The following is a 24,359-nucleotide window of genomic DNA, read 5'->3' on the forward strand; positions in this document are numbered from 1 at the left end:
CGGTTGTACTCTTCGGCCAGCTTAGGGCTGTGGTCGGTGAACACCGCCTGCCTATTGGGCCGCTATTCCCACGCGGTGTGGGATACAGTTGCACAGGTGTTGCCTCAGTGTCCTGAAGAGACCCAAGCTGTGCTATCCCAAGCTGTTGCCGGGGGTAAAGATGCGGCTAAGTTCGCCATTTGGTGTGGTTGGGACACCGCGGACTCACTAGGTAGAGCAATTGCTATGACTGGCGCTTCGTCGCCACGCCTGGTTGAGATCTACCGGGTTCTTGCCAGATTTCCAAAGCTCACTCATGGACATGCCCTTTGATGGCGCTCGCCTGTTTGGCGAACAAGCCGACAATGCGCTGGAGCGTTTTAAGGGCTCGCGACCCACGACCAAGTCCTTGATTTTTCCACGAAAAGCCCAGCCACTCCTGGTTTTCGTTCCTTTCGTGGCCACGGAAGGGGCAACCAGGAACATTCCTTCAACAAGCCTGTGCAGAACCAGCCTCAGCTCGGCCGCAGTTTCCGCAGGGGCGGGTCTGGGAATCAGCGTGGGGGTCAGTCCACCTCCGCCCCCACTGCTTCTACATCCAAAGCTTCCTAATCCGAGCTTTGGGGGGCACCCCACGCCAGTGGGTGGCAGGATCCGCCATCACTTCCCCCACTGGCACGCTATCACATTGGACAAGTAGTTGTTGCAGATCATCCGCAAGGGTTACTCCCTTCCCTTTCAGTCCACCCTTCCAGTCATGCCACCTCAGTCCCACCGGATGTCGGGGAAACACTTGGCACTTCTCCAGGAGGAAGTCACGGCCCTCTTGGCCAAGGGGGCCATTGAGTGCGTTCCTGGGCCAGAAGTAGGGAGTGGTTGTTATTCCCACTACTTTCTGAAGGACAAAGGGGGTCTGCGTCCCATCTTGGACCTCCGGAACGTCAACCGCTTCCTCTGGAAGGAGAAGTTCAAGATGTTGACTTTGGCTCAGGTCTTGTATGCTCTCGATCCAGGAGACTGGATGGTAGCGTTAGACTTGCAGGACGCCAGTTTTCATATTCCCGTCCTGCCGACCCACCGGCGCTACCTGCGGTTCATGGTAGGCCACGTGCACTTTTAGTTTACCGTGCTCCACTTTGGCCTTAGCAGCGTCCCTCGGGTGTTCACGAAAGGGATGGCGGTGGTCGCAGCTTCTCTGCGCAGATCGGGGGTCTCAGTCTTTCCCTATCTAGACGACTGGTTGTTGAAGGCGGGCTCGCCCCAAACGGTCGTCTCCCACCTCCAGACTACGACCGACCTTCTGCATTTGCTGGGGTTTTCCATCAATGTGCCGAAGTCGCACCTGAATCCCTCACAGAAGCCCCAATTCATCGGAGCGGTTCTGGATTCGGCGCAGTTTCGGTTCCATCCTCCCGAACAGCGGATCCGGGATATTTAGGCTATGATTCCGATATTTCAGCCTCTATCCCGGGTTTCTGTCAGGATGACCCTCCGGCTCCTGGGCCTGATGGCCTCCTGCATCCTGCTAGTGCAACATGCCAGATGGCATATGCGGGCTCTGCAGTGGGACCTGCGTGCCCATTCTACTCGTGCAACGGCAGCTACTACCGCTCTGGGACGGGGAGTCCCTTTGCAGGATATCTGTCAGACAGCTACGTGGGCCTCGCTGCATAACTTTACCAAGCATTATTGCCTTGACAGCCAAGTCCGGAGAGATTGCTTCTTTGGCCGTTCTATTCTCTGGGATTTTCTGGTGTGATCTTAGTTCGCAGATCCACCACCGGGGTTGGTATTGCTGGGGTATCTCTTCTAAGGTAAGGACTCTAACACTAACGTGTGTCTTTCAGATGAACAAGTTACTTACCTTCGGTAATGATATATCTGTAAGAAACATTAGTTGGTGTTAGATTCCTTACCTCCCCACCCATCCTCCCCGTTCTGCGAACTGATTTCTTGGGTTAAGGTCATCCCTTTTAGGGCCCTAGTTTTATGCACCAGTGGTCAGTGTCTTTGCATGGCTCTGCGTTCCTGGCGCGGAAAGTCGTGTACAGAACTGACGTCCGCGCGCATGGGTGGCACCTAAGTAGTCTCCCCGATGTCATCTCGGCACATACGACGCCAGCGACGGTTGCAGAGCCGCACGACGCCACCTACTGACACGCAGAGGTACTGCTAGCGAAAACTTTCCGGATCCAGTCTGATGCCTGGGGATATTCTAAGGTAAGGAATCTAACACTAACTAATGTTTCTTACAATACTATTGTTACCGAAGGTAAGTAACTTGGTCTTTGCGATTCTCAAATCCGATTTTTAGCGAATCACAATTAGAGAATCGCGAAATGCAATGTATGTAGGATTTGCTAAAAATTTTGCGAATCCTACATATTCCTTATTTGTGAATCACAAATTGAGATTCGCAAATAAAGAATACCTTCCCATTTATTCCTATGGGCTAGGAGGCCCATAGGAATGAATGGGAAGACATTCTCAATTTGCGATTACCAATTAGAGAATCACAAGTTGAGAATGCAATTTCAAGGTTGCAAGGGTGCTAAAAGGACACCCTGTTGCACCCCTGAAATATACATGTGTGCACATTTTGGGCACATGCATGCCTTAAGGGCATGTATGTGCGACATATGGCACTTTTAAAAAATCAAAAAAGTGCTTTTTTAAAGAAAATCGCAAATTACCACCAACTTGAAGTTGATGGTAATTTGCAATTCCTTAACACCAAATAGCAAATTTCTGGTGCTTCCAGAATTGCATTTAAGGAATCTCAATTTACAATTCCTTAATTGCATAAGCAAAATAGAGAATCGCAAATTTAGCAATTCTCTATTTTACGATGACCTTTTGGGATGATACTTCCCAAAAGGCTTTTTCCAATTCGCAAACCGGCCGATTCAGAGAATCTGCCCATTTGCAAACGGGAAAAAGGCTTGATACATATGGCCCCAAATGTTTTGTACCAGGTAATCTTACTGCTATAACATTCTACCACATAAAGCACTGATGTTATTTTGATACATTTACAGTTGTAAAGTCTGAGACTTAATAATTCTCAGGTTGTATAAAAATATCCATTTCGATACCAATAGATGAGGGGTGTATACTGTGTGCTTATCAGTGGTGGTTCAGCCTTTAATTATTACTGTACCTGTAAGTGTATCCCATATATGGATAAACCTCTCCAATATGTTTATTGCATGGTTCCTAAGGCAAGTAAGGCAAATTTCTTATAGAACTTTCAGAAGTATGTGCATTCAAATCTCTTATAACTAGTAAATTGTGACTAGGAAGTTCACCTCCCATCTCAGCTAACAACGTATCAGTCACATGGAAATAATAATGCCTATCCAGGGGAATTAGATTAAAGCACTGTTAACCCACTTACTTCCAACAATCAACGTAAGTTGATGAGAACTTCACTTTTAGACCTAAAACTGTAGGTGTGCAGTTCAACAAATTATTGGCATAGGCGGCAAGCCCACTTGTCATCAGCCATAAAAAGCAAACTTCTATTTAAGTTCTAGTTGCAGCTCAGGTGTCCATGAGGCCAGTAGAAGTAGAACTGTTCCTAATTCTTTTAGACTTAAAAATATGAGCTTTCACAGGGTCATATCAGTTCAGCGGTGCCTTGACAAAGGTCCTGATGTACAAAGAGGCAAGTCACAAATAGTGGTTGCAAATTGCACACTGACTTTTTGCGACATGCCTGTTTTTTTGTTTTGTCATTTACAGGGGGTCGCAGAACGACCTATCTTATGAATATTAAAAAGTCAGTTCACTGCATGCCACATTTTATAAAGATAAGATGACGAGCTAAGGAGTCAGTTGAAGAGGTTTATTTAGTGCTCACACCTCCAAGCCACCTCACACTGAACTGGCACTGCCCTCAACGTTCCAAAGCGAGTGCCCGGACATTACATTAGTGATTATCGCACTGGGGTGGGGGAAAATGTGAGAGGGAACTAACAAGGGGAAAGAAGGGCAACGGTGACAACAGTAATACATTGACAAATGAGTACGAAGTATACATTACTTAAAAGAGGATAAATTACAACACACCCCCTTGGGATTGGCTATAATCGGAGGGATAGTGGGCTCCAAGCGACAGGAAACCTTCATCCATTTGTTCGCATTCCCAAATGGGAAAGATTTGTATTTAAAAGCAGCTCGTGTATCAAGAAGTTGGTGTTGTTTTTTTATTTTTTAAAGAAAAAAAAAATGTTTCCCGTTTGGTAAAATATTTTGAGAGGAGGTGGAGCAGGCAGTGAATGAGGTGAAACTAGGAAAGCTGTTCCACGGGGACGCCTTTCCCTTTGCACATCAGTTACCACCACAACTCAGTGACCTGTAACTTCTCAGTAATTTATGACCACAATTGTGGTTCACAAACCATTAATATATATTTTACCACATTACAAATGTGAGGGGGGTTCCACCTTTGTGCCCCTTTCTATTTGCGATTTGGAAAGGGTCGCAAACAAATTGTTATGAGTTGGAAAGCCTGTTACATTCACATATCCTGTGAGTTTGTGACTCAGACGGTTTACAAATGCAAAACTGCTTTGTGCATTTGGCCCAAAATCCTCTAATTCTTAATCTGATCATTTATCAATTCCTGCTCTAATCGGATCTCTCGGATAACCATTTAACCTACCGTGAGGGATGTTCATTCACTTACTGTTTTATAAGGAAAACCCTCCTTATATGCTGTGTGTTGCTAGTGTTCTTTGTTATAAATACTGACTCATAAGTCACCAAAGACATTGCCATCTGACAACTGATTCGTGCCTACCTTGGATTCTGCCTTGCTGTGTTTGCAGAAGTAGTGCTAACGGGACGCCCCTGTGTTTGCAGACCGGGAGCAGGGGGTCTGGCTAAAATGTCATATTCTTCCTTTCCCCTGTACTTAAAAGAGGAATTATTGCATTTAGGAACAGGTTGCCTATAAACTTGCATCGTTAGTTTGATTTGATCCTGCATTTTAATTAGAAGCTTTGATAATCACATTTCACTTGATCTGTCTGCCCACAAGCTAAAGTAGTTTGATTAGGTGGGTTCACTAAGAAAGTGAACAAATCTGAGTTAAGTATTAAAGCACAAATGTTTGTTACACAGCACAACTAGAAGCTCTTAAAATACAATTGAGTTGCAGCAGCAGCAGAAAAAAGTGAGCTAAATCTGCTGCAGACTTTCTGACAGTATACAACAGAGGTTTTAAAATATTTTTTGTGCAGACATCCTCTCCGACCAGGTCTCGCATTGTCGGGAGTTTGAGCTATTGGCATTGTAAATGGCAATGCCTTTTATTTATGTTTTGGTTTTAAAAACATAAATAAAAGGCAATGTAATTTACAATGCCAATAGCTTAAACTCGTGTAAATGCGAGACCTATTGCATTGCAAAAGCTTGTTTCCTCAGCTGATGAAACCCAGCACTTTGGGTCAATAAGGTGGGATTTATATAAGCCATGTAATCTTGTCAACTAACAAGTGTGCACAGGACAAAAACAAACATGTTTCTTTTTAAAGCGCACCCCCTTTAAATGACAGACGTGTCACTCCCAGATTTTAGCAAATAATTCATACTAGAAGTGTGTCTGGTAACACTCCCAAAACAATAGCACAACAAATCAAAAAGTTGCACAAAAATTATATTCTGAAAACATATTAAATTGTATCTGCGCTGTGTCTGACTTGCCTAATAAGTAGAGTTTTCAGCTGCTCTGGTCAAAGCAGGGAGAGGGCGAAATAGAAGGTTTGGGAGAAAGAGTTTAGACGGTGACGAGCTGTTGGGTAACTAGAAGAGGAACACTGCACCCGGCTCTGTCACCACTTCTCTCGCTAAAATGACAGCGTTGCAAACCGCTTTCAGCAGCAAAGCCCATTTTCCCGAAGATTCCACGAGGCTGGCTATAAGCAGTATTTCTTTCTCGTTTTTAAGACACCTCTATCGGCCACAGCGAGCAAGTGGAAGAGGGCTTTTATGGTGGATCAGCTGCTAGTTCCGACTAAGCTCCTGCATCTTCAGTGACTTCTCCACTCAAAGTGTGATCCCTAATACCTGCATTAACCAGTTCAAGATTGATTCCACACAAAGGTTCATGCGAACTCACACAGAACCCGAAAACGGACCTACACCCTTCCCGATCCCCTTGTTTCTCCCTTTCTTCCTTACTGCAGTGCCTGGGGCCCAGGAGAGGAGCCTGTGGCATGGAGCAGAAAAGCATGACTTGCGGTGGGTGTCTGAAGCATCTTTCACCAGTGATTGGTTTTGGTTACAGGAAATAAAAGGCACCCACTACTTTAGGCGTCAACTACTTTGATTCCCACAAAGTGCTCTTACATTGAACCAAGGTACTAGCGGGACTGACGTCATGAAGCCTGACTGCATGAGCTTTTGGAGCAGAGTTGATACAGGCATTGGCGAGGGAAATTAACTTAAAAAAATTATTTGCAATGCAATGGGTCTCGCATTTAAATGTGAGGCCTATTGCATTTCAAAGAAGTGGTCGCCATTGTCCCAGCTGCTTGAAAAGAGAAAGCGCGCTGAATGTAAACAAAGCATGTCTTGCGTGCAGTAAGAGAAACTCAATAAAGAAAGCAATGCTTTCAGACTTCAGAACACGTACCTCGTAACAACCGAAGTAAAAGGGCCAGTCTCATGGTAGGTTACAAATGAAGACAAGGCGGTACTAAGGCATGACTAACAAGCCTATTTACGAATCAGAAGTCAGCATTTACGAAGGACAATGACAGATGCCAATGACAAATATGGGCGGAGAGAGGGCATGAGAACGCAGCTGTTGCACTTGTGTCACTCTTTAGGCATGTGGATTGATGACACATGCCTTGGTAATTGTATGGTTGCCATCTTTTGTGGGGGGGGGGGGTGTTATTTACTGATCCATGGGCAGTAGCCCATGCATGTTTTTGTTATGGTCCACAAGAGGTCTTCCCCTACAGACAACTAAGTATAAGCTATCTGAGAGGTAAAAAGTATTCTGTGTGTTTTATTTTTCTCCGTTTCCACCGCACAACCTAAATTTCGGAAACTTAGGTGTTTTCGAGGACATGGGTTTCAGTCCTGTAAAACACTGACTCTCCCTTCCATCATTGCAAGGTAGGTAAAAACATACATTGGTAACAGTAGCAACAATTACTTACAGGTCTTAGAAATGACAGAAGCATGTTATGTAAATAATGTACTATATGCTACAGAATAGGTTGGGTATTTCCTCCAAAGGACGTTGAATAGTTTGTGGCAAACAGTGTAGCTTTTAGCAGAATTTCTGCCTATAGTTAAAGAGTTTTAAAGACCATCTTCAAGAGGGTCTTTATTTTGGTACTTCCAAACGGAGTTGTATATTATTAATGGCAAACAGTGCATAGCTGTAAATTAGCCAAGTCATGTGCTGCACATTCATCTAGCCATTTCTTTAAAACCTACTGCACATTGTATTCTGGTTCCTGATGTTTCCCTTTACATTTTGATAGTAAGAGCTCAAAAAACCAAGCAATGCGGTTGGGCTGTTGTGGCTTCAAGGTCCGACATAATGGTTGCTCACTGCTCAGGCCCCTGCTAAGCCCAAGGTCAGTCCTTCATAATCCTGCAAACACTGTATCCTAAAATTCCCCTGGTACCTTGCTGATCCTACAGCCTTTATGTAGTGTCTGTTTAGAGTGTTTGGAATAGCACTGCTTTCCATGTTAGGTCTTGCCTTTGAGTGTTACCTTCTGAGGCCCGAGGTAAGGAGCCAAAGCAGAGTGGTGACGGTGAGTTTATATCCTGACCCTGCATGGTGGCTGACCATCACTTGATCATGATGGTAGCCAGGAGATCCTGAATCTAGGCACTGCAGGACAGAGACACTATCAAGACCAGCCATATGGGCTCAGAACTCCCTGAAGTATTGCTGTGCAGCTGGGCTTAGGCTACTGATGCCAAAGAGGAGCCCAGCGGGAGTAGTTGCAGTGCTTACAGCTGCCTTTGAGACTTTGCAGGGCTAGCAACGTACCACATAGCTGACTGCTGGAAGGATGGGTCGCGAGGCAGGACAAGGGCGAAAGAGATGCTTTGCCATGTAGAGCCTTCGGAAGAACTGATTGGATGGACTGGAGAAGCAGCCTCTGTGAATTAGTAGCAACAACACCCTTTGCCTCCCAGTTCTGAAGCTGCATGGAGTGCCTACTGCTAGAACCCTCGATGGGGGATGGAGACAGGGGTGTACTGATATTTGTCTTGTCTTTCTGGGAGCTCACTTCCTTGAGGCAATCCCCATGCATAAAAGCCCTAATTTTTTACCTCCTTCTCAAACATCACCTCCATTCCATTCCATTCCATTGGGCAGCACAGCCTCCTCTTCTTTTAGGGTTTATCACAGTTGCTGAATTTCCTCCAGAGTTGTGGGCTTATTACATTCCTTCAAAGAGAGATGGTACTTGCCAGTTTATGAAGAGTTCCATGTGATTAAAGGGTAAGTCTTAAATAGCATCAGGAATGTTAATTATGCCCCATTCAAGTTGCGCACCTTTATTAGAGATAACCTGTCATCAAGTTGGTCAGGTGCAGAAAAACATAGGAAGTCAGATCAGTTTACAGCAGTTGTTTTTGTTCAAGCAGGGCTTTGGGCTAAATGGGTAGTCTAGCCAGAAACAGGGCAAGGGTGAAATTGTTTGGGTGTCTCTGAAGCACATTTCCAACATCAGACATGAAGCTGAAAATGGCCTTACTCTATGCAGGAGTTCCACCATTTTGTGTGCATGCTATATATCATTATGTAGGATACCAGTCCTAGTCTAATGCACAAGCACATTACTCAGTATACAAGCAGTACTAAGAAAAGTTCATATTCGGTGTCTAGGGAAAGTGATAGGTGTTTGCCAACCAAGGTATAGTTAAAATGGCATGTGCCTTAAACTCTCCGTTCAGTGGTCAGTAGATGTCAGTTACACGTACCTTGACCTGAGAGGGAAGTGTACTGCTACTATAAATGTGGGTACATTTTCGTTAAGCTCTCAGGCCAGCAGGGACTGGTTCTCAGCAGGGAATGTCAAAGCAAATATGGAACATATTTAAGGAGCTTTCCTAGCTCACCGATAGAAAAACTCTGGCCAGAAAAAAGAAGTAATGTATCCAGCAGAGTTCTTTCTGAATTCAGACAGTGCAGTTCTCTCCAGAAGCTAAAATTGGTCTTATATTTCTTAAGCTGATGATGACGTCTGCTGAAGCGTTCTGAATGCTCTTTCATTTTTGGAGCGCAGCAGGCCAGGTATTACGCATTTGTGTAATTCACCCGGAAATTCACAAAGAATCCATTAACAGCCTCATGCTGAACATCTTATTAACAAGTGCATTAAAGTCTGTGTTGCAGTGGACACATTTTGAAAAAGATCTCCTTTTATTATCATTAGACTTCATATCCTTCACAAATATGGCCTCTATAATGTTTTGGGGGGTTTTGTTTGAAGAATTTAAGCATTTATGTCTTCCGCAGCACAAAGTATAAGATTGAGGAAAAAAAACTGGAAAAATTAAGCCTCCTTTAATCGCTCTTTTGTGCTGTACACAGCTGAGACACAGTAGAAAAATATTGCATGTCATCATATTAGTAAAGGTAGTGGAATGTCTCAAAACAAGTCCATAACCTTCTAGTAAAAGAGTTTAAACAGCATAGGGAGACTTGACGAGTATTACATTCCATTCAAACTGAGATAGACAGGTCTCCGGCTCCTCTGTTCTCAGCCAAAAAAAGTGTTGAAGGCAATTCAAAGATGATGGCTATATTAGTGCAACTTACCTATGAGCGCACATAAATGCAGGCATAATCTACCTCGCAGTGCTAGTGATGTGTAGCCATTTGTGTGACCCTGGCACCCAGGCTTAAGAATTAGTCATACCTTTTTCAATTGTCTGCTCATGTTTGTAGATCCTTCTCTTCTGGTACTGGTAATTCTCTCAGAAACCACAAATGTTAATAAAAATGTGATTCAGCACATTGCTGTTAGAGCCCAAGCTGATTCACAGCACTTTGAAAGATCTAACGAGTTGCTGGTGATTTGTTCATTCATTTTTAAAGAATGGAATTAGTGTCTAGTGCGCTATAGTTACCACTGTAAATTGTTGTTGAAACCCCTCAGAGGTATAGACAATAGCATCAATTCACTTTGTATTTTTTTGAAAGGTACTTTAAATTCACATTTCTTTTCTTAGGGCTGAACAGGAGGTTACAAACTTTAAGGAAGAAGTGTGCAGCCTGAACAACGTGATTAATGATTTGCAAAAAGACATCGAAGGGAGCCGCAGAAGGGAGTCTGAGTTGCTGGTATTCACGGAGAAGCTTACTAGTAAGAACGCACAAATCCAGTCTGAAACCAATTCCCTGCAAACGCAGCTCGATAACCTTGGCTATAGTGAAAGAGACTTGCAAGGCCAGTTAGAACATCTGAAGCAGTCAAACACTGACCTGGTATGTATAACATTCTCAATAAAAACATTAATGGCTATCAGTAAAAGATCACAAGATGGATGGTTGTTGTTTTTTTAAACGTAAATAAGTTAATCTTCGGTGAAGAGCAACACTGGTAGCAGTCTTGGTATGATAGCATTAATGCTTAGGACCTCTGACTATTAGTCTCTGTTCTTACCTTCTATACTAAATCACTGCAACTCCTTGTCTGTACCGATGATTCAGGTTATGTTTATTTAGCATACTTCCAGTGGACTAGGTGGATGACTATTAGTCTGTCTACATATATATCAAAATGGTCTTCCTTCATTCTCACAACAATAATCTCCTGAATCCGTTTCAGAATTCTCTGGTCTTTTGCGATGTGATCTGTTTACCTCACCCAGTGTGAGAGAGGCTTTGCAGCCTTCTGTCTCTTTACCTGGTGTTTCTGTACATGGCTGATGTCTTTTCTCCACACTTTCTCTTTGTCCTTTGTGTTGCTGACAGTATATTATTTTCTTTTTTTTGTTTTTTGCCTCGTGAATCCCACTGGTAGAACTATGAATTGTAATGTATCTGATAGAGACATTTAGCTGCAGATTCCTTTCCTCTGAATTTTCCAGGCGTCAGACTGGATCCGGAAATTTTTTCTTCTAGTAATACCCCTGGCCGCCGGTAGGGGTGGGTGGCATCTGTTGGCTCCCCGTGACATTGTCGTCATAATACGCACCATAGTGACATCCACGTCACCTATATAGGCACCACCTCGGCGTACTGATGTCCGTTCTTTTCTTTCCACGCCAGCCAGCGCAGATTCGCGAAGAGAGCTACCCTCTGTCACTTTTTGACAGGCTTTTTTCAACATTTTGTTGACCTCTTTTTGCTGTGTAGGTTTTTTCCATCATGTCCAAGAAGACTTCTGGATTCAAACCGTGCGGTGCCACACCTGTTTCGACTCTGGTGCCTGGAGCGCATTGAGGGAGCGGTCCCTAAAGTTGCTTGCGGCCCGGCGCTTGGCACCACGTCGCTCCCCTTGGATGTCTCGTTCACGGTTCTAGTCGAGAGGAAGGTCCAGGCACCCCTCAGGGAGTCATAAGTCTTCGTCCTCCCACTCAAAGTCGTCAAGTAGGTCAGGTAAGAAGCACAAAAACATAAGAAGTCGAAGCGTGCTACGACTTCTCCCCATTTGTTGGCTGACACAACAGAGGAGTCTCTGCTTTCTAGGCCTCGTTCTTTTAAACTTGCACCCGGGTCAGCGTCAGCTCTGTGCTTCCCCGCCTTTCCGAGAGCTGGGGCCGGGGTGACCCCCGCCCAGGTCAAGGAATTTTACAATTCCATGTGCCTCATATTTTGGTGGCCTGACAGTACCGGCACGCTTTTGGGCCCCAGAGACTCATAGGGAGCTCCATCGGGTTTCATGCTGGTGGCTCCAGCACCGAAGACACCCCTCTCATGGATCCGGATCATTGCCAGTTGTGATATTGCAACCTTCCCTGGCGCCGGGCCCGACGCTGAGACTCCCAGTGTACCCAGCCACATTCTTTTCCGTGAGGACACAGAGCCAGTTCGGTGCCAAACTGACGCAAATAACGGCACCAACAGAACTCTTACACACTAGGTTGTTTCCTCAGCCTTATTTTCAAGGGCTAGGAATGGAGGAAGATTGTTAGGTGTCGCTGGAGCCTTTACAAGACCAGTCTTACCAAGAATTGGACTGGTATGAGTCCCCCTCCCGCCGCTTGGGTGACGATGCTGGGAGCTGTATGGATACAGCCATCGGGCCCATTGCCCTCGATCCGTGGCAGGAGGAATTGGGGAGGGGTCTGCGTTTGGTCCTGGAACTGCTGTTTGGGGAAAAAAGTAAAGGAGCCATGCATAAGAACAGCTACTCTCCTCGCTCCCGCACTGGAATCGGTGGCAGCCTTGAGAAGCCTCATAGGAGGGACTGGGAATCGCGACAGGGTCCTGTATACCCCTATGATAAAACACTCCCGAGATACCCCTGACACAGCCAGAAAATGACCCGATCACTTTACCATAAACGAGTCCCCTGCATACTGTGGCCCCTGATCTTTGCCAAAGATGACTAAAGATAAAGCCCTGAAACCTCCCAGGCAGTGAAAAATGTACAAATACACCCCGCAGGAACCTGTGCACCCTCTTCCCGACATGGCTACTCTACTCCATGCTATAGAGTTTTCCAGAGAAATACTGGAAAACAGGATTGGGGAATTATGCTTGAAAGTTACACTACTCCGACAAGTTCTCCGTAAGGTATCAAAGCGAGTGACTGGGAACGAGAACCGAGTCTCAGAAGTCGAAGATACAGTCAAAGACCTTCAAAAAGAGGTAACGGAACTCCGCAGCTCAATTGGTGAACTGCAATGGCGTATCAACGATGCTGAAAACAGGGCGCAAAGGAATAACCTACGATTTGTGGGATTCCCAGAGGCGGTGGAGGGACCCATTTTACCAGTGTACTTAACCATCTGGCTGAAAAACATTATCCTGCCTGAACACTTCTCCACCTGCTTTGTAATTGAATGGGCACACAGGGCACTGAGCGCAAAGCTGCCACCTGGAGCCTCACCTAGACTGATCATAGCGAAATTTCTTAATTTTCTCGACCGTGATATGATCCTACGCGAAGCGCGCTGCCTGGGAGAAGTCAGACACGGAAATTCCAAAATCCTGATTCTCCTGGACTACGGTCAAGATGTACAGCGCCAGAGGAGGACCTTTGATTCCGTAAAAGCGAAAAGTCATATATAAGGGAAAAACACTGTTTATTCAGTCACCGGAGGACGTATGGGCGTGGATCGAGGAGAGACCAATTCTGCACCCCTCCGCGGAACAGATCTGAGTTGAATGATCGCCCCAGTACACGGAAGCCAGACCAGATAAGACACGAAGGACAAGAAGGAAAAAAGTTGGGACTGAGGAGAACAGGCCAGAGGACTCTGTATACTCTAAGAGGGACTAGTAGATGGGCTGGGGGCCCAGAAAAGAGTGGGGAGCACACCCAAACAGTCTATGACTGGGCCACAGACGGGTCCAGCCAGCAAGATCCTCACACGGATTCAAAGGGGCTGAGAGACTCCTCTGGAGACGAAAGCACACACCCTTTGGTCGCCCAAACTGTAGCACTGGAAGGGGGAACAGAGACTGGCCGGCAATCACAGGCAAAGGATGCGGTAGAACCAAACAGCCCAAACATTTGAATCTGGCAATGTTCTACTGGCTGGGGGCTGGTAATGTTAACACAACATCCCAGGAGCCTACAGCCCGCCCTTTGGGATCAGTACTGAAAATAGTAGTGCGGTCCATTAAGTACCTGTCTTTGTACTATTCATCTGTTCACACATGTAGTGGGTGTTTGTAAGGTTTGTTTCCAGGGTGGTGGGCAACAGACTTCTCCATCTCTTCTTACACACAGTTGCTTTATTGCCATGAGTTCAAGTGTAGTGAGAAGGATTGTGGGGTATGGAGAGGGTGGAGGGGGTGGGATAATCGGGCTGTTGCTGTTGATGTTAATGTTTGTCGCACTGGTTAAGAGGAAGTAGCATGGGGAAACTGGGGGATCCTCCTCCAGAATCTGGCAAATTTGAGAAGGACTGCTTTTAAGTTCCTGATGTACTTATGTCTGCTGCCGTAGAGAAACTGACCTTTTCGGTCTTAACCTGAAACGTTAATGGCTTGAGAGATGAGATTAAACGGGGGCTGGTTACACAATATATAAAGCGCCTGCAGCCAGACATAATGTTACTCCAAGAAACACACATTCAGGAAATCCAGTGTAGCTTCTTAGGGAGGGGAATGTACATACTGCTGGCACACGCCGGCTACACATCTGGGTCCAGAGGGGTCGCAATCTTGCTAAAACAAAAAATAAACCCCTTTTCAATTAACCTGTAAATTGGTAGATCCAGATGGCAGATTTGTAGGTATGACAGGCACTTGGGGTAGACGTAGGATTACACTCATCTGTGTCTATGCACCCCCTGGACTACAACCCCCCCCCCGTGCTCCTCAAAGTGCCAGACATCCTTCTATACACCCTCGCATCCTTCCACATGATAGAGGGAGATTTTAATGACCTTATGTGTGCAGCATCAGACCGGTCAGGGATCCACAAGAGAACAACGGGCACCAAACCACTAGATCGCTTCACACACACACACTTGGGCTCACAGATACATGGAGGTCCCAATATCCACATAATAGAAAATACTCATACTTCTCGGGGGCACCCAATGTTCACTCAAGGCTATACTATGTCTGTGTCCCCTCATGTGAATTGGGGGAGATGAACTGGATAGACTACCTTGTGCGAGGGTTGTCAGATCACTCACCTCTGTGGGTGCAGTTGGGATCTAGGACACGGGAAACATCCAGCGTGGAAATTGAATGCCTGAGACCTCCAAAATCGTGGAATCGTACATGGTCTTCGGGCAGACACCGAATATTTCTTCAATGAAAATAAGGGTACTGTAGGCTCTGGAGCTACGCTGTGGGAGGTGTACAAAACTGAACTGATAGACAGGGCCCAGAAAAGGATAGCATGGGAAAAAGAAAAGGAGAGAGAGAAATTAGAGCAGATGGAACATCAGATACTCGCACTAGCAGACCAGTAGTAGTCATGCCAGATCTGCTGACCTCCCGACAACAGGAAGTCCTTAGAATGGAGTACCATGAGTTGGCCCAGGACGAGGCAAGGTGACAGAGAATGGCTACATTGCATTGACTGTATGAAGTAGGAGACAAAGTTGGAAAATTGTTGGCCTGGCTTAGTAAGAACGAAGCCGAGGCTAGATGGGTGGGTTCAATTGTAGATGAACGGGGAGCGACTCTCTCCACAGACATGCAAATAGTGTCAGCATTTGCCAAACACTATGAAGAATTCTATGGCAGGAGACCACTTTGCAATACAGCTTCCATCGACAAATATCTTAAAGACATACAGGTACCCAGAATCAAGGAGAGCGACATGAAAACACTTGACGGAGACTTGATACTGGCGGAAGTGGGAGAGGCTGTGTCCCGGCTGAAACCGAGAAGAAGTCTTGACCAAATGGACTACCCGCCAAGGTATATAAAAACTGTCAATACTTATTGAGACCTCACCTCCTAGGTCTTTATCAAGGCGCCTACAAGGAGGATAATGTCCCAGTAGATCTACGGACTGCCACTATTGTGACGATCCACAAGAAGGGCAAACCCAGAGATAGATGCGACTCGTATCACCCCATCACTCTGTTGAATACAGAGGTCAAGATTCTGGTGACAATCCTGGCCACTTGACTCCTACATGTCATAACGACCCTCGTCCATTGCGACCAATCCTGGTTCATGCCTGGCTGGGCAACTAAATGGAACCACTGCAGATCACACAATAGGATGATGGCGGTTAAAAACGCAATACCCTGCATTCCTTACTGTCGTTAGATGATGAGAAAGCATTTGGCGCGGTGCACTGGCCCTTTTTAGACTCCACCTCGGCCAAATTCAGATTTTGCCCAAAATTTAGGAAATGGGTGATATTACTATATACCTCACCTAGAGCAGCAGTACGCATCATTGAAAGGATCTCTCACATGTTCCCGATATCCTGCGGGACTAGGCAGGGACGCCATTTAGCTCCACTTCTATTCCCACTTGTGATTGAACCCCTAGCATGTGCGATTAAACAACATCCAGCGTGCGGTGTTTCAGGGTAACGCCCGACTATCAAATGGAGGAAAATATATTACTCTATGCAGATGATATTCTTTTGTTTGTAACGAACAAAACACAGCGATCCCCACAGTTTTCCAAATAATAGAAGAGTATGGCTGGTTCTTGGGCTATAATGTCAGCTGTCACAAGTCAATAATATACTGCCCGGGCTAAATATTGGAATGGCTGCCACTGTCTAGAGATCTCCAAATCGCTATGGAAGGATTCAAATGCCTGGAGGTCTTTATTACAACTCATGCAGAGGTTTGCCGCAGCCACAACATCCTGCGGGAATTAACGAATTTTAAGAAAGACGCAGGCAGAGGAAAAGACCTACCTATCACCATAAAGGGCCGGGCAGCTATGCTTAAAATAGTTTCCCTGCTCAAATTTCTATATGCTGTCCAGGACACATACCACCCTCTCCCAAGAACGATATTCAAGGAAATGGACTCGGAACTCCGTTCACTGCTGTGGCTGAAAGGCCACCCAAGGATTGCCATTAAGACGAAACAATGCAAACCATATAACGGGGGGTTAGCACTTCTGGACATTGAAGCGTACTACTGGGCGGCCCACCTAATCCCCGTAAACAACTGGATACATGTAGCATGTGACCATCCCACATTTAAACTGGAAAGGGAGATTCTGACACCACACACGTTCCTACACTACTTATACAGCAGGAAAGGGATTCATAGACTGCTCCCAGCAGCACAAGTCACCATGGAGGTATGGGAAAGGATCACTAGAACACTGGGGTGGGCTCACATGTTAACAAGGGCCACACCGCTGTGGAAGGGAAACTGGCTTAGAGAGGTGGGAGGACTCTGGGACTTTGAACCATGGGACCTTATGGGGATCTCTACTTTGGTAGATATCATTGCAAGGGGCGTGTTCAAACCCTTCTCTACCCTCCGAACAGAAGTTAAGCTGCATAACGCCCAAGTCCTCAAATGTGCCCAATTTCATCACTTGTGTAGAGCAGCGGGAGTAAGGGAGACAGAGTTGCCGAAATATGCCCCACTTAAGGGGAGACTACTGCAGGAAAAGCTCACGACCAAGGCAGTGTCGCTCACCTATAAGACAATAAACAATAATATGCCTGACTCCCTGCGTAAATTAAAGGAAACATGGGAGGGAGACCTGGGGGAGATAGGAAATATATAGATGTGGACGCGAACCCTCATTCACCCTAGAGAGTTGGCAATTAAAGTCAGACTGTTTCTCATCCAGTTTAAAATTATTCATAGGGTTTACTAGGATAGAGCAAAACTACACAAAATGGGTGGGGCTGACTCCCCCAGTGTTTGCTTCCAGACCGGGGTAGGGAACTTCCTACACACGCTATGGGAGTGCCCCGTATCCAGGTATACTGGGGTTAGATAATTAAAGAACTAAATGCAATACAAAAAATATCCTTTCCAGCAGACGTGAAATTCATCCTATTGGATATCCCAGGTGATGTTGATATTCCCAGACCCCAATTGCTTTTTAGCTCCGTGGGCTTGGTAGTGGCGAAGCGTGATACAGCAAGGCACTGGAGCACACACGCGACCCGGGCACTGCACAAATGGAAACGTTGCATGGACCTGTACATGGCAGTGGAAAGAGTTACATACAGGAGTAGAGGGTGCCCTAAGAAATGTACTAAAATATGAAGTAATTGGATGAACCAATGTGGTTTAGCAGGAAGCAACAATGCCTTTAAATCACTGCTAATGGGGCGCAGGACTAGGTGTGACCAAACGGGCACAGGAGACTATGGGAGGGAGCGAGGTGGGGAATTGGGATATCTCCACCAGAGTGTAAGGGAATTGTACATTATGTTACTCGCCTGATATGTATTAAGAACATGTGAGAACACCGGAGATGAAAAAATTGAACTAACATGATTGATCTGCGTGCGACTTGTTGTTATTGTGTGGTATAAATGTTTCTTAAACAATTGAAACAAAAAAAGGTCTATTGATCCTCTTTCGGCTTTCCTTTCTCAAGTTTTGCGTTTTATTTTGACACTTGCCCAGCAGGGCTCTGCACTGGGCATTATCAAAGTGTACCTTTCGCCCCAGTCTGCCTTCCTGAGGCTGCCAGCCCGACCTTCATTATTTAAAACACCTATTGTAAATAGGTTTCTCAAAGGTCTTGTACACCTTCCCCTTTCATTATGCCTCAGTGGGACCGGAATTTGGTTCTCACCTTTTGATGTGTGCTCCATTCGATTCTCTGTACAACTGAGCCCCTCCAGCTGCTTACCATCAAGACAGCCTTTTAACTGGCAATCAGGTCTGCCAGGAGGGTGAGCGAATTGCAGGCTTTGACATCAAAGCCTCCTTACCTGACAAAACTCCCTGACAAATTGGTGCTTCGCAGTAGGGTCTCTGTACTCCCGAAAGTGGTAACACCATTCCATGTGGGGCAATATGTCACCTTGCCCACTTTCTCCGCATCCCTCTAAAGAAGGGGAGCAACTCCACCATCTGGACCCAAAAAGAGTGTTGTCGTTCTACCTTGACTGCGCTAAATATTTCCAGGTGGATGACTAACTCTTTGTGAGGTATGTTGAGATGAAGAAAGGTCGTGCGGTGCAGAAGAGGACTATCTCGCAATGAGTCTTCCTCTCTTCAAAATCTGCTAGGCTATGGCCAAAAAGGAGCTTCCTGAAGGCTCATGGCCTCACTCCACGAGAGCTAAGGCGGCTATTATGGCGTTGCAATGTGGAGTTCCAGTACTCAACATTTGTCAGGCAGCAACGTAGGCACCCCTACACACTTTTGCCAAGCACTACTGCCTAGACAGTCAAGTTCGCAGGCACGGCCTTTTTGGCTGCTCTATTCTGCAGGGCTGCCTGGTCTAAACCTGTCCGCAGTCCCTCCTCCGGGGATGGCATTGCTTAGGTATCTATACAAAGGTAAGGAATTGGCAGCTAGATGTATCTATCAGAGGAACAAGTTACTTACTTTCGGTCACGCCTTGCCTGGTAGAGACATGATCTAACCACAGATTCCTTACTGACTCACCCATCCTCCCCGCACCGTGGACAAGTTAAAGGGGTCTGGGCTGATCCCTTTCAGGGCCATAGTTTTTCAGAAACACACCAATGTTAGTGCACTCCCTAGCTCCACGCTCCTGGTGTGGAACGTCATGGAAAGTACTGATGTCAGTGCTCTGGTGTGTTGCCCATATAGCTGATTCAGATGTCACTAAAGCGCAGACGATGCCGATGACCTCACGCAGAGCTGACCAATGCCACCTACCGGCACGCAGGGCTATTGCTCGAAGAAAAATCCTCTGGATCCAGTCTGATAAATTGGGAAAATCAAAGGTAAGGATTCTGCGGCTAGATCATGTCTCTAAAAGAGAAGGCGTTCCTGAAGGTAGGTAACTTGTCCATCTGTTCTTCTGAAATCTGTGACTTTGCAGCTTTTAGGAATACTCTAATGGACATTGCCATTTACCATAGTTTTTATTGAAAAGGGTACTCCAGTAAATGGCAATATTATTGAACCTTTATATAATAGATGAAAACTAAGGCAGTACCCACCACCATCCAACACAGGAGGCAGCTAACCAATGCCACCTCAATAACTTATAAGCCCAGCATGCTTGTTTTTCTTAGAAAGGTCCCAAAGCCCTATAAATTCCCCCATCGTAAATTTGTAGGTTGAAACAGGAAGAGGAAGGGGAGGCAAAATAGAGGTCCGTTAATGCGGATGGTAAGGGAGTAGAAAGTAAATTGCATAACGCTCCACGGTTTCCTCCATTTAAAATGTCCCATCAGTCTTCCATCATGGATAGAGTAGCCATCTGGTTCCAGCTACAGGAATGTACCTTCCTATAGCGTTTAAAGATGTCCCATGGCCGGCACTCCAGTCCTGTCCTGTACTCTCTCTGGGAAGGTGTGAGCTGCTGCAGTTAAATGTTCTTTCTTGCACCACCCTCCGGCAACTCTGTACCAGAGCGAAGACACAAGACCAAGATTCAGAAGTCACTTCTGCGCCACCAATAGTTTGCATAGGCGAGACCTATTTATTGGCTTTGCTGATGCTACTTTTTTATTTTGTTGCGCCACGAAGCCGTGAATCTGCTGCAGTGGGATTGGGGGGGTGGAGGGGGTGTTAGTTCCTCTGAGTTCCTGAGTCCTAAGACTGAGGCCACAATTCTTCCTTCAGGTTGAGGCCAACCAGTCACCATTTATTTATTTATTGTCTGAGTTTTATGAACTTGACCCGAGGATATCCAAGCATTTTTCATGTTATGCAGAGCAACATGTATAGACAATATATAGGGAAAATAATCAAAACAATAGGCAAACATGATAATAATATGTAAACAGTGGTGGAGTAGACTGGTTAACAGCAGCGTTTTCAGACAATATACAGTAAAGTAGATGGATTATACTTCGGAGGTGGCATTGGTAGGTTAATTAAAAAAATCTGGTAATGCATTGTTAAGGTCAGAGGTAGAGTTGTTCAGGCTCTTCGCTGGTTGGAGGGGGAAGATCGTTGGGGAAGTTGGTTGTTTTAGGAGAGTGGGTTCAAGTATTTGGAGAGAATAAGTAATTTAAGGTTTTTCCTAAAGTGTAGGAATAAGTTATTGTCATGTAGATACTGTGGCAGGGCATTCCAGATTCTAGACGCCGCCCCAAAGAAGGAACGGGTGAGTGATTTTTCTTTTTTGAATTTGGGCGGAATCAAAAGTAGGTTGTTAGAGCTTTGCAGAGTTCTAGTCCAGCTTTTGATTGTTTGCGAGGCAGGTTGTTTTTTCAGTGTGAAGAGCTTTGTGGTTTATGCTGGCCGTTTTGAATATACTTCTCACTTCAATTGGTAGCCTGTTGGGTTTCTTGAGTGTGGGAGTGATTTTATCATAGCAGCTTTCTCCTGAAAGTAGTCTGACCGCTGCGTTGATTGTGGATTTCATAGTAATAAGGTGTTTTTTTAGGATACCAGTGATTCTTGCGTAGCCATAGTCCAGCTTAGAAAGGATTGTACTACGTTTTTTAGGTCTTCAAGGGGGATGAAGGGATATATATATCTATATATATATATATATATTCACTGAAAAAACCATAGGTTTCACACACGTTATAGTTACGAATTAGCATTTAAAAAACCTTGCAAATTCACTTAAAAAACCATAGGTTTCACACATGTTATAGTTAGCTGGACATTTCACTCGTAAAATACCAATGAAATTCCCCCGTTATAGTTACTGCAGGCAACTATAACTCACGCGACCGCAATCCTCTGCTGATGACGTCAGATATTACATCACTGTATTTAGACACTTATTTACCCATGTCTTCTTCCATTAATCTTTAGCTATACATATATTACAAATATTTATTTTTCATAAAGACACATATGTCATCAGTGATGTAATATCTGACGTCATCAGCAGAGGATTGCGGTCGCGTGAGTTATAGTTGCCTGCAGTAACTGTAACGGGGGAATTTCATTGTTTTTTTACGAGTGAAATGTCCAGCTAACTATAACATGTGTGAAACCTATGGTTTTTTAAGTGAATTTGCAAGGTTTTTTAAATGCTAATTCGTAACTATAACGTGTGTGAAACCTATGGTTTTTTCAGTGAATTTGTAGGTTTTTTTAAATGCTAAGTTATGTATTTATTATTTATTTATTTTTTTCAGGTTTTTCACCGTGCGCGCACCGTGAAATATTATTATTTTTTTTAAGTCGCGAGGTGCGCGCACCCTGCGCGCACGTTGCGCTTCGCGCACCGAGCACCCACGGTTCGCAGTGCGTGCCGTGCGCGCGGGGTGTGCGCACCTCGCGATATTTAAAAAAAAAAAAAAATTGTTTATTTCTTTCTTGGGGGTCCTTCTGTGACCCCCTGACCAAGGCTAGGGGGTCAGGAACTGTCCACTCTGCCCCCTTTTCACGTTCTCCACCTTTTTTTTTCACCCCCTCAGACTGCGAGAGACAAAATGGCGGCCGACACTTCCTGGTTTCGACCGATTCGAATGTTTACCGACATCTAACAACCAATCAGAATTGCGCTCGCGCACGGCAGGGTGCGCGCACAGTGCGCGCACGCTGCGCACGTATAGATATTGATATGCTTTTAAATGCTATTTTCTCAGGAAATACTGAACAGATTTACACCAGACCTGCAAAAGGCACTTCCTTGATCTTATGGCTACCTCTCTGCCAAATTTCACGTAATTCTGTTCAGCCGTTCGGGCTGTAGCTGTGTCTAAAGGTCCTATGGAAAATAACATGGGGAAAACGCGTTTTGGGACCCCCCTTTTTTCTCGGCCCCCGCTTGACGAATTACCCCGAGACTTTCAGGGTAGGAGCTGAGCGGAGCGCCCCATTAGTTTTGAAAATTTCGCGAGGATTCGTCAACCGGCGCCAAAGTTATTCAAAATAGAATTTTGAGATTTCCTATAACTAGGTTGTAACTATAACTATCTACTGGCGACCGCCAGTAGATTATATATATATATATATATATATATATATATATATTTATATATATTATAAGGTGTTTCAATGAGTAGAAGGCACTTTCTGCTGAAGCATTAATGTGGTCTTTCGTGCTCAGATTGTTGTCAAGTGTAATCCCTAGAGATTTGACAGTGTTGGAGATGGAAAGTTTGCAGTTTAGTGCAGTTAAGGTGTCAAGCCAGCTGTGTATGGGAAGGGACCTTTTGGGGGGTTTAGCTTGAGATTTGTGTTGGTCAGCCAGTATTGTACCATGGCAAGAGTGTAGTTTAGGTGCTGAATGTCTTTGGGTGACCAGAGTTTGATATATAGTTGCGTGTCATCTGCATAGAGGTGGTAGGCAATATTGGCTTGTTTCAGTATGATTGTGAATGGTTCAGTATAGAGGTTGAACAAGGCATGAGACCAAATTGACCTATGGGGAACTCTTTGTGGCACTGGTACTGTTGGTAAGGTGGATTTGTTCAGTTTTATTAGTTGGGATCATTAGTTCAGGTATAAGATAAACCACTGAAGAACTATAACGTTAATGCCTGCATGTTGTGAGAGGGTATTTAGGAGAGTGTTGTGGTTAAAGGTATCGAAGGTCGAGGAGGATTAGGAGGCAGGATTCATCATCATCAAGAGATCGGTGTAAGTCATCAATGATGTTCAGGATTGCAGTTTCTGGGAAGGTCACATTTTTCAGTGTGACTGTTGAGTTGTGATAGCACACATTTCTCAATAGTTTTGGCCAGGAGAGGGAGGTTAGTTAGGGGTTTGTAGTTGGTATGGTCGTTCTGCTCCGCATCTTGCTTTTTGATGATGGTGGTGATGTGGCAGAGTTTGAGTGAGGCCGGCATTGAGCCACTGGATTGGGAGGAGTTCATGATTTTAGTCCATGTTGGGGAGATGTGTTCAAGGTTTTGACTAGGGATTAGGGAACTGGATCATTTATGTGTGATGTCGGCTTTATGGATGCAAGAATTTTAGTGACTTTCTCTTAAGAGATAGTTTCAATCTTGGCCCACATTGCATTATTTTTCAGTTGTATGGGATTGAGGTTGGTATTCTGGTACAATGGGTGGGTCACCATTGTTCGAACGTTTAGCAGTGGTGGGGTTGTCATTGGTGAAGGGGGTTTCATTAGTAAGGGGTTAGGAGGTAGTGGTATTTATTGAGAGTTCAATATTTGTTATTTTTTCAGAGAAGAATCTGGCCAATTCTATACTGCACTGGACACAGTCGTCGGAGGAGTTTAGAGGGAAGGAGGAGGTTTGCTATTTAATGATGTTGAAAAGGTCTTTAGGTCTGTTTCTAGAGTGGTAAAGTTGGGCGTGGAAGAATGAGGACTTCACTCTGTAGATATGTTTTTTGTATTTCAGGCATTTGAGGAGGGAGAGATTTGACAGAGTAGGGATGTTGTCTCCAGTTTCTTCCAGCCAGCCTAAGTTGACGTCTTTCTTTATTCAGATCGTATTTCTCATCCAGTGCTTGGGGCGATTAGTTTGGGTGCAGAAATTGAGTTGGTGGACACTGAGATCGAAAAGAATTAAGTGGTGGTCGGTCCAGTTGGTGGGTAGGATGGAGTTGAGGGATATGAAATTGTTTGGAGATGATTGCATTGAGGGTAGAGCCCCTGTTGTACGTTTGCTTTTTGCAGTGTTGAGTGAGATCTTTTGATTCAAGGAGGTTGGATGGGCATGGTACTGTTGCACCTCAATAATGCTGGAGATACAAGTTAACATCTCATAATATCT

General features: G+C 45.1%; 1 protein-coding gene across 8 annotated transcripts in view; it reads left to right on the forward strand.

Annotated features, from left to right (window-relative positions):
• Window positions 1-24,359, forward strand: part of CCDC186 (coiled-coil domain containing 186) — a 422,247-nt gene that overhangs the window by 218,865 nt on the left and 179,023 nt on the right. For all 8 annotated transcript variants that reach the window (XM_085603302.1, XM_085603297.1, XM_085603300.1 and 5 more), the window contains exon 11: window positions 10,201-10,456. In XM_085603302.1, coding sequence (XP_085459428.1) covers window positions 10,201-10,456 — 256 coding nt within the window. The remainder of the gene's footprint in view (window positions 1-10,200; window positions 10,457-24,359) is intronic.

Source organism: Triturus cristatus, chromosome 1_2 (assembly GCF_964204655.1).
Source record: "Triturus cristatus chromosome 1_2, aTriCri1.1, whole genome shotgun sequence".
NCBI lineage: Eukaryota > Metazoa > Chordata > Amphibia > Caudata > Salamandridae > Triturus > Triturus cristatus.